Below are 10683 nucleotides of genomic sequence, written 5' to 3'. Positions count from 1 at the left end.
GAGTAGACGTTAGGGTGTTTCTCTCAGTCACTTCATAATGCAGATAACTGCCTAGAATTTCTTCATAAGACTGAAAGATGTTCTTTAGAAAACTATAAAACCTAGAAAAATATGTGGACAATATCATGTTTTTGTTTCATTTTCAGTATTATTATGCCATTGATCTCATTTTTCATTTTCTAATTTTTCACGAATCATTGTAGTTAAAGTCTGCTCGTGCTGTATGTACATGAAATTCATTGCTTCTAACTGCTGCTCTGCTCATTTTACTATTTCCCTTATGATGGTCATTTCATTGCCTCAATATCTTATTGATTAAAATAAGGTTGCTTACTATCCTCATTTAAGTTTTCTTTTTGTCTAGGCTTTTGGGCCACACCTATGCTCAGGGCTTATACTTGGTTCTGTGCTCAGGCCAGACAGTGTTGGGGGATCATATGTAGTACCAGGGACTGAACCCAGGTCAGGCACATATAAGACAAACACTTTACCTACTGTATTATCTCTCTGTCCCCTCACTTTTCAGTTCTTTTATGAGCTGCTTGGGAATTTATGCCCACAGCGGCATTGCTGTGTCATAGGGAATCATTTACTTATTTTCACTAAATATGCAAGACCACTTTACACTACAGTCAGTAAGAAGGTTTCCATGTTCCACATTTATAATTAGTGTTTTCCAATATTCAAATTTCTCCAGTCACAGTGTACAACTGTGGTCTTCAACTGTTGGTCCAGAGGTGTTTAGAAAGGTTGAAAACCACTGTTCTTTCACCATGGTTTTAACTGCTTGCTCATGAACCAGTATGCAGGACAGATTCTTGTCTGCAGATGCAAAAAAGTTGAACACTGGTGTCAAGCAAAAACATCTCTTGAATGAAGAGCTTAGTAGAGAATTCATCAGAGCTAATAGGATATATAATGATTATTTGCATAATTTTTCTGCTTTCAGGATGCTCCTTCACTACCTGAAATTTCATTGGTTTAAAATTAGAAAATCAGTAAATTCCAATAATCTTTTTGAGCTATCAAATAATGAAATAATATTCAAATTATTTCATTATTTGAAACCTAGAAATAAAATAGATTCAAATAATGCAATAGCCCTTGTTACTAAAATTACTCTCTGAAAATAGAAACTAAACAGAATTATAGCAGGATTGATTTAGAATAGGTCCAGGCTCCACTCCAAATCAACTGTCAGAATATCTGAGGGGAGTGTAGACCTGATTATTTTACAAAAATTATTAAACTGCAACTGACATTAATGGGTGGCATGGTTGACAATCATTGATCTGTATTCCAATTATTTTAATGTTTACCTGAAAAGAAAACCATCTTAGACTATCCAAATACAGGAAATATTCCTTTATTCTGCAGGCCAGTCTTCTGAAAACCAAAATAGAAATATAACATTTAAAGAGTTTGATGGAGATAAAACATTTCCTAGAAGTCATAGCATGTCAGTATCTGTAACTGATAAAAAAAAAAACTGGAGAAGTAGAAAATGTAAAACTGATAAGATGTTGTATAATTGGTTGAACTAAGGAAATACTTAGATATGCTGATGTGGTAACAAAACTATTATAAGGAATTAGGGAGTTAAATGTTAATGTTCAAGTAGAGGTAGAATATTTAAGTGTCGTGCATAGAAATTGGATTACACTTAATGGTAGTCAATTTGCTTATTGATGAATTGACTGATTCTATATAATACTTTCAATTGTCAGTATTTATTTAACTCATTGAGAAGAAAGAACATCAGGACACCTTATTTATTTATTTAGTTTTTGAGCCACATCTGTTAGGACTCACTACTGAGGTTCAGTCTCTAGCATCTATCGGTCCCCTGAGCCCAGCCAGGAGTGATTCCTGAGCACAGAGCCAGGAGTAAGCCCTGAGCACATCTGGGCATGACCCAATAAAAAAAATAAAGTAGCACTGTGGCACTCTCCTCCTGTTGTTCATCAATTTGCTCGAGCAGGCCCAGTAACGTCTCCATCATGAGACTTGTTGTTACTGGTTTTGGCATCTCTAATACCTCATGGGTAGCTTGCCAGGCTTTGCCCGTGCGGGCGAGTTACTCTTGGTAGCTTGCCAGGCTCTCCGAGAGGGGCAGAGGAATCGAACCCGGTTTAGTTTTTGGGCCACATCTGTTTTAACTCACTACTGAATCTATGCTCAGGGATGTCTACTGGTGGTGAGGTGATCCCTGAAAGGATTATAAAATGTGCCAAGGATCAAACCAGGATTGACTGCATGCAAAGCAAGTATAAAAATATATTTTGCTTTCTTAGAAATTATCTTTAGGATTTTTCAAGGCAAATGACCTACCACTGTGCTAAAAAAATAAATAAGATAAATGACTTGTTCAATAAATGTAAAATGAGTAGATAGTTAAATTGTGATCTGGATTTTAATTGAATGCCAAAGTTTATGTGATTTGACTCTTCAATAGGTGTGACTACGACTTGAATTCTTTCAATCTATCTTTCTTGAATTTGGTTTTCCATCTTTAGCTATTCCCTGAATAATCATTATCCCTATCTCCAAACATGTTGTGGAATTTCAAACCAAACTTGTTAGAGTCAAGTACACGTATTATGATTTTCCTTTTCCCATGTATATGTTCAATGCTTGATGGCAACGAGGAGAACAAAGACCATAAAGCTAGAGTTTTAAGTAATGAGGTAGAAAAATTATGAAATTATAAATTCTTTCCTCTTTTAACTTTGCATGTAGAAAGTATTGCTCTCCTTTGCTTCTTCAAGCAGGATAGAGAGATAATCTCTGATGCTAAGAAAGCTACTTTGTTATTTACCAGCAGCATTCTTTGTTCGCTTTTGTCTCTTCTCTCCTAGTGGAAAATTTAAGTAGGTCTGTAGAACCTTGACTTTTCTATCTTTTTAGATGTTAATCACAGGCAGACATTTCTTAATACAACATGAAACTGACTTTCAGCAAGATGTTTAGTCATCAAATGGAACAAATGGTTACAAAATTTATGTTCCAAAATATAAAGAAATGGTATGAATAGTTAGATTATTATATTTGTTGACATATTGGAGTTGACCTTTTGTTTCAAGCTAACTTAATTCTTATACCAGTCATAAATTAAGGGAGATTTATGAAAGCATTGGGAGATAGGAATAAGAATGGATAAAACACAAATATCAAATTAATATAATATTTTAAAGTTTCTTCATGCATAAGATTATATTTTTTTGAGGGGCATCACTTGGCTATGGTCAGGGCTTACTTCTGGCTCTGTGTCAGGGATCACTCCTGGTGGATTCAGGGACCTTATGGGGTACCAGGTTCAAACCTGGGTTGGCCACTTGTAAGGCAAATGCCCTACTCACTGTACTATTGCTTTGACCCCAAGGTTAAATTCTTACTTTAGGACATTATATTAATTTTACAGCGTAATTAGCTGAGATTTAGAATAGTTAAAATTTTTATTCATGCAAAGACCTGACAGAATCAGAATTTAAACTCAAGCTTTCCAACTAATAGTCCAAGATTTTTCCACTATAAATTCACAAGTTGTTAGAGGGGACACAACATTTTAGTCATTTACTGAAGAACACAGTGGTTAAGGACACGGGTATGGGCTTTGGAGTCAGATTCTATTTCTATCTAGTAATTACCTTTGCATACTCTTGCTTAACATCTCTGTTTCAATTATCTCACATGTAAACTAGGGATAGTAATGAAGTATATCTACCTCTCAGGGTTATTAAAACATTAATTACATATTCATGTCTGTCAGTACCATTCTAGGACCATCTGATCTCAATAAATGGTCACCTGAGATAATAACAGAGGTAGCAGTGGGGCAGTTGACTGCCTGCTAAAGATTCATGTTTCCCAGTCCTGTTAAGATGTAAAGAATTTTTTTTCTGGTTCTTAGAGATCCAGATATAGTACTCTAACAAGGGGAAACAGCATAAAATAATGATAGCTTTGAATGTTTAATGAGAGTTAAGGAGATGATAGCATTTAGTTAGAGTAAGCGAGTTTGTAATAGGCTAAAAGTGAGGAAAAAAACATAGAAGAAGTGGAAGAAGTTATTAATGTGAAGGTTACCATTATTAAAAAGTATCCACACCTTGCAGCAACATTATATCCAAAAAGTGGAACTTGACAATAAACATAGCATATTTCATTAATCCCATTCACTAGTCTTGTACTTGTTGATCACTGGAATATTTGTACTAGTCTGAAATGAAACGACAAAAATAGTAGAGTGTTTTTATTATGGTTATTATGATGATTATTATTTTATTAAAAGCTAAATTTATTCAGTTTAAACATTTGCTCTTTATTTTGACATATCATTTTAGCTTTAATTTTGGCTAATAAGATGTTCTTTTGGAAAACAATAGTTGATAGATTTTAGGACCTATTAGGTGAAGTAAAAAGTTGGCAAATATGTCCCTTCTTATTAACCCGTGTTTTTTTTAAATCTCAGAGTCTAGAATCTAATCACTGTTCCAATGTTTCTTAGAGGCTTTAGAAACTAGACTTCTAGAAATAATGAAATTTATTTATAAGCATCATTCAGTAACAGCAGGCTGAATATTTTCAAGGAAACCCCAGTGCCTCTAGTTCCCAATGATTTCCTTTTCATTTTTTGGGTCACAGTTGATTGAGCTTAGGGCCAACTCCTGGCTCTGTGCTCATAGTTCACTCCTGCCAGCATTCATGAGATCATATAGGGTGTTAGATTTTGAACCCTGGTGATCCTGGTGAACTGTATATAAGGCAAGTGCCATCCTGGCTGTACTATCTCTCCAGTCCAAATAACTCATGTTTTATACAGAGGCCCAAGTTTTGTCCCCTAGGAATTTACAAACTACAGAGATACGCATATTGTTTTCACCTAGCAAGATGATAAGTATACATCATCTAATGTAGATTAATGTTGAGCCACTTACAACACAAAATTTAATTTTAGATGTGAAGTAAGACAAAAACTAAAAGGAAAGAGGAGGGAGGGCTATTTGGAAAGAGTAGCTGTAAACCCAAACTAGACAAAGAACCAGTCAGGTCATCTGAGTCAACCAGGGCTATCTGGAACTCCTTAAATATTATTGAATTGCTTTCTTGCTGATGTCCTGAGGCTGCACTTGACTATAGAATTTCATGGCTGGACTAGAGAGATGGTTTTCATCAGGAATTTAAGAAAAAGTACTTTGGCTGGTTGGTTTAGATTCATATAGGATCTGATGAAAACATTAAATACTGGTTAAAGTACTAGGCCACCGAACAATTATAGAGTAGCTGGGTCAATAAGGAAAAAATGGTAGGTAAAATTTATAACTAAGAAAATTCTCATCATAACTAAGTTCACCCTTAGTCACGAGTTTTGAAAGATATATTAACTACAGATATCTAGTGGCCAAATAATTTTCTTATTTTATTTTGCTTGTGGGCCACACCCAATGGTGCAGGGCTTACTCTTGGCTCTGTGCTCAGAGTTTACTCCTGGTAGAGCTCAGCTCATGATTATATGGGGTGCCAGGGATCCAGCTTGGGTCAGCCTCTTGCAAGCTAAGCACCCTACCCCCTGTGCTATTGCTCCATCCCGATTTCCTTATTTTATTCAAGTTACCTTCCACAGATCCAAATTAACATGGCTTCTGAAAATACATTGGTGTTATAGAGGTAGCTCAACAGGCTGGGTTCATGTGGATGGCTCCTGAAGCATTGCCCTGAGCAACCCTTAATCACCCTGCTGGGAGTAGCCCCTGGGCATTCTGGTTTGGTCTAAAAACAAAATAAAAATTCATTGATTTATAAGCCAGGGGTGTTAAGACCCCTGGAAAATATATCCCCTTGTTAAAATATTTATAATTGGTTTTAATTCTGAGTATAGAAAAATGAACTAGTGGCATTAAAGTTTGAAAGATGATTATTTTCTGAAGATAACCAGGAAAATGATGATAATTGGGAAAATGAATGAATCATGACCCTAAAAGTTTGTGGGTGTATGATTTTAGTGTGTTAAGCATAACTTGATGTACCACAAATGTATTTCATAAATGTTGACAGCCTATTATGTACTTGGTTCTGGAGATAAAAATAAATAAAGCTCTTTGCTTGCCAGGCTATCACCATCTCTAGGCAGTGTTCAGGTGCTATTTTTGGTGCTGGAATTTATATCACATTGTCCAATAAAAGCATGTACTTATTTCAAATTGTTAAAAAGTTTGTGTTAGAAATTTTCAGGAACTGAAGAGACTAACATAGCTTTTGAGTATGTAATATCTTGGTTATAAAAATCATCTTTAGATGATATGCTTTGGGTTTTCTTGCTCCTAGGCATTCACTCCATGCAGTTCTATATCAAGAGGATCTTAAGGCACTTTTCGGTCTAATCCAGTCTCACCTCTGGATTTCCTGTAGTTTAACTTGTGAGAAGCTCCTCAGGGAACTTCAGTTTCTGCTCATGTACTCCAGCCCTTTTCAGGTGCCTTATCTGCTGGGAGAAGGGAGAGCCAGGTTGATGGATCTTTCAGTTTGTTGGGTCTGAGACTGCTGCTTGTGCCTTTGGGCAAAGTTTCTGCTTTGCATATTTGAGTTGTTTGATAAGGAGGAGACCCTGGGGTGACCTCATGTACCACTTGTATAAAGCAGGTTTCTATCAAGTCCAAGATTTATTTTGTTCTAGGAGGAGGCCTGAGTGGGCTCCAGTGGTGTAACTGGACAATTATGCCTGGTGTCTTGCCCCGCTTTTTAGTTGGTCTGAAGGTGCTGTGTGGAGCCCTCGTGGGTGAGCTGCAGCGAAGATGCACCACGCACCACTCTGGCACTCAGGAGCTACAAGGATGCCAGGTCTGCCTATGGCTTGGAGCCCAGTTTGAAAAATCATGTACCTCTTCTGCAATGGTATCAAAAGAGGGGTAAGCGAGGGTCGCCCTGAAAGGCAGGAGCGCCTCTGCTGGTGCAAGTCAAAGGGACAAGGAGGGGCTGGAGCCCCTCCGTGTCCAGCGCTTCCCAAACCCCAGGCACATACCAGGCTGTGTTGAACTGGCCAGAGTCAGGCTGCACGGAAACCCCCAAGATACTTCACCTCCGATGCAAGCAAAGCAAGAGCCACCAAGCACACCGGGCCCATTGCTCTAATGGGCGAGGAAGCCGTAGGACCTGGCCGCTGCGTATTCCTCTGATTACCCTTTGCCACCTGGAGGTCGGAGGATGGTGGTGGCTGCTCAGCGGGTCGCAGAGGTCAGGTTTGGTTCTCCCGGGGTCTTTCTCTGCGCTCTGAGATCTGGCAGGAATCGCAGTTGCCACCGCGACTTGGTTCTGCAAGTGAACCACCCTTGCCCTCACAGCTTCAACCCCGAGCAAAAAGGGCCCGGCACGGGAGCGAACTCGACCCGAGCGCCCGGGGGCTGCAGCTGGGACTTTCGCGTCGGGGTCGGAGCTAGATCCGCCCTCCCCTGAGCCTCGCCGAGAATGAAGCCCAAAGCAGACGTCCCGCCCCGGACCCCAAACAGCTCCGACTGTGCTCTTCCGATCGCTTCACCGGCTGCCTGACCCTAGAGGGTTAAATCTGGAGGGTACAACGCCACCCCTTCCTCCCACTTCCCGCCCCCCACCCCCCTTTACCTTTAAAAAGCTAAAAAATGTCTGCAGTCGAAATCTCTTAAAGGGGCGGTGCTGGGGAACGAGTACTCTTGGCACGAGTCTCGGAGAAGGCTGGCTAGGGGCGTGAGTTCCCTCCACCAGCACCAAAACACTGAAAAAAAAAAGGAAAAAAAAAGAGAGAGAGCGAGGGGGGGGGGAGGGAGGGAAAAAACGGGGGGGGGGGGGAGGCAGACAGACACACACTTTAGATAAGGACAATTAGTCACCAGCAAGACCCTGTAGGAAGAGAGGTTTAAATCAGAGGGATTTAATGAGGGTGCTCTGTGCCTTCCCTGAAGCCATGCCCTCCAGCAGCTCCCGCCCCCCCGCGTGCCTAGCCCCGGTGGCTCTCTTCTTGGCTCTGTTGTTCCATCTCTCCCTTTCCTCCCGAGCTGGAGACAGGAGACCCTTGCCTGTAGACAGAGCTCCAGGTTTGAAGGAAAAGACCCTGATTCTACTTGATGTGAGCACCAAGAACCCAGTCAGGACAGTCAATGAGAACTTCCTCTCTCTGCAGCTGGATCCGTCCATCATTCATGATGGCTGGCTCGATTTCTTAAGGTAAGGCAGGGGCTTCGATGGATCATTTTTTTCTTATATTAAGTAATAACCCCCATCCTTTTCTGTCCCCCATTCCAAAGGGGGAAGAAGAAGAAGAAATAAGCCAAGTGGATCTCGAAAAAAAAAAAAAAACCAAACAAGAAAGGGGCTTTTCCTCCTCCTGGAATATTTGCAGTGAGGCTGTAACTGGTGATTGAGAAAAGCAATGTTTTCTATTAAGATGCACATGTTTGCAATGCAGAAGGCATTTCAGAAACTTATCAGTTATGACTGAAAAAATGTTGTGCTTACATATATCCACAATTAGCCTCCCCGTCTCCTTCTGAAAAAGAAACAAGAGATTCAGGGCAGTTACAAAAGCCAAAAAGGTCTCCAGCAACAAAGACCCGAGAGGAATGGGTGTGTGTGTGTGTGTGTGTCAGAGTGCGTGTCTGCCTGTGTCTGTGAGTATTCAAGCGGGGATCGCACGAGAGTGGAATTTTCCACGGAAAGATCCTTTCGTCAGTTCTTCTACACTTCTAAATAAAAATGAATTTAAGCAGAGGCTGGAGAGGTGGGCAAATTGGATCGGATTTTAAAATTTTAGTTTTATGTCCTCTACTGTCGTCTCCAGACTTTAGGACTTCGTAAGACTTTTTTTAATTTTTTTTTTAATAGACGGAATGGCCTCCCAGTCCCTCCTCCTTAAATCTCTTGCGGTAACTGCATAGTTTTTCTTTAAAGAAAAAAAAAATCCTCACTCGGGTCTTAGAGTATATAAGGAGGGCGGAAAGGGTCCTAGAAATACTCGGGGGATGTTTGAGGTCTGCGCCAGGCATCGGCGGACTAGCAAACCCGGAGGTTTGTGATCACAGTCCCCTTAGCCCGTGGTTTGGAATCAGTTTGGACTGACACTCTGGCCGGGTTGTTAACTGCTTTTAGCAGTGAGGCCAGCACGCTCCCTTGTCATCAGGCACGGAGCGGCAGTGTGAATAAATAAACAAGTCGCCTGCAATGTCGAATCCAAGTGTTGAGTTTTCAAAAATTCCCTCCAAATTGGAGCCTCAACTGGGGGCTCCCCCCCGAAGAGCTCCGAGCGCCCTCAGTGCCGCGTCTCCGTGCTGAGGCCGCCGCGCATCTTTCGTGAGTACCCCCGCCCCCTCCTTCGCTCTTTGCTGGTCCGCGGGCCGCGGCTCCCCGGGCCGGCCGGGGCCGGCGGGGCGCGGACGCCGCAGGTATCGGGAGGCGCCACGTGGAGCGCGCTTCCGCGTGGAGCGGGCGCTGCGGGAGGACGCGGCGGCCGCGGGGCCAGCGAGGCCGTTTCGGTTCCCGCCGAGCCTGCGCAGGGAGGGCGGGATCCGCTCACGCAGCCCGCCCGGCTTCCTCCTCCCTAGCTGCTCGGCGTTGCAGAGCGTGTTTCGGAGCTGGTGCAAACGTGGGGGGCGACACACGCCCCATCGACATTGCCCTACTCCAAGGGGCGCAGACTCTTTCAGTTTCCTGTTTTTAAAAAAAATCATTTCGTGAGCACTGAATGCTTGTTGCAGAAAAGATTCTGGAAGGCTGTTTTCCGGGAAACAGACGCGGTCCTGCAGGCTTCTGGCTGGACGGTTGCTGGAGTTGCGTCCCTGCGGAGCCGAACTCGCACCGACGTTTCTGCCCGCTCCGAGCCCCGCGGTCGCCCTCCAGCGCCGTCCTGGGGCACGGCTGAGGCACCCTCTAGCTCCCGGATTTGTCCCCACGGCCCGAGTCTTCCCAAAAAGTCGTCTCCGTTCATCGTTCCCATCCATCTCCTTCCTGGTCCTCCGGTTTTTCCATGTGGGTTTGAAGTTTTAAAACCTGGACCCGCAAAACCTTAAACATGCGTGCACGATCGGAACTCAGTAGCTGACTCATCCCCTTAACACCCAGGGCACCTGCATGGCCCCGTCTCTGCCCTTTTCCAGGAGGCAGCGTTAGACTTTATAAACCTCTTTGTGGAAGTCCTTAAGCTAAATAGATGTAAATGTTATGTTGGTGTTCCGGCGGTTTTTCCAGCAGTGCGCGGGTCTCGAGTTTCCCCCAATCTCCCTTCACTTTGCCCGGGGCTTCCAGATATCCCAAGTGGGAAGGCAGCAAAAGCCAAAACTCAGCTTAGGGAGAGGAGTGGAGGGGAAAACGTGACCTGTTTCAAGCTCAGGCCGTTATTTCAGGTGTACCGGAGACTGGGCAAAACGAGGGAGGAAGTGTGCCCCGCACGCCGGGAGCTCCCGGCGGAGCCTGTGCGGTCCAGGGCTCCGGGAGATGCGGGCTCCGTAAGTATAGAGTGGATACGGAGCATTGGCACAGGCACTGGAAAAGTCGGAATCAACATGACCTCAGGGCACCAGGTCGGAGGGAAAGAGGGCACAAAGGGTGTGGGAACCTTCGGGGGGCGAGAAGGCGGGCAGCTCGCAGTGCAGCCCGCAAGTCTGGCCGAGGTGGCTGCGCAGCGGTCAGCGTGCAGCGAGCCTCTGCACCCCCGCGGGGAGT

The 10683-nt window shown here is 43.2% G+C and overlaps 1 protein-coding gene across 2 annotated transcripts in view; it reads left to right on the top strand.

Annotated features, from left to right (window-relative positions):
• The first annotated feature begins 7903 nt into the window (after positions 1–7903).
• HPSE2 (heparanase 2 (inactive)) overlaps positions 7904–10683 on the top strand; it is a 652320-nt gene continuing 649540 nt past the window's right edge. For both annotated transcript variants that reach the window (XM_056120796.1, XM_056120795.1), the window contains exon 1: positions 7904–8193. In XM_056120796.1, coding sequence (XP_055976771.1) covers positions 7904–8193 — 290 coding nt within the window. The remainder of the gene's footprint in view (positions 8194–10683) is intronic.

Source organism: Sorex fumeus, unplaced genomic scaffold (assembly GCF_029834395.1).
Source record: "Sorex fumeus unplaced genomic scaffold, SorFum_2.1 ptg000043l, whole genome shotgun sequence".
In the NCBI taxonomy this organism is placed as follows: Eukaryota; Metazoa; Chordata; class Mammalia; order Eulipotyphla; family Soricidae; genus Sorex; species Sorex fumeus.
Note: the sequence above shows the minus strand (reverse complement) of the source record. Positions and strands in the feature narration are given on the sequence as shown.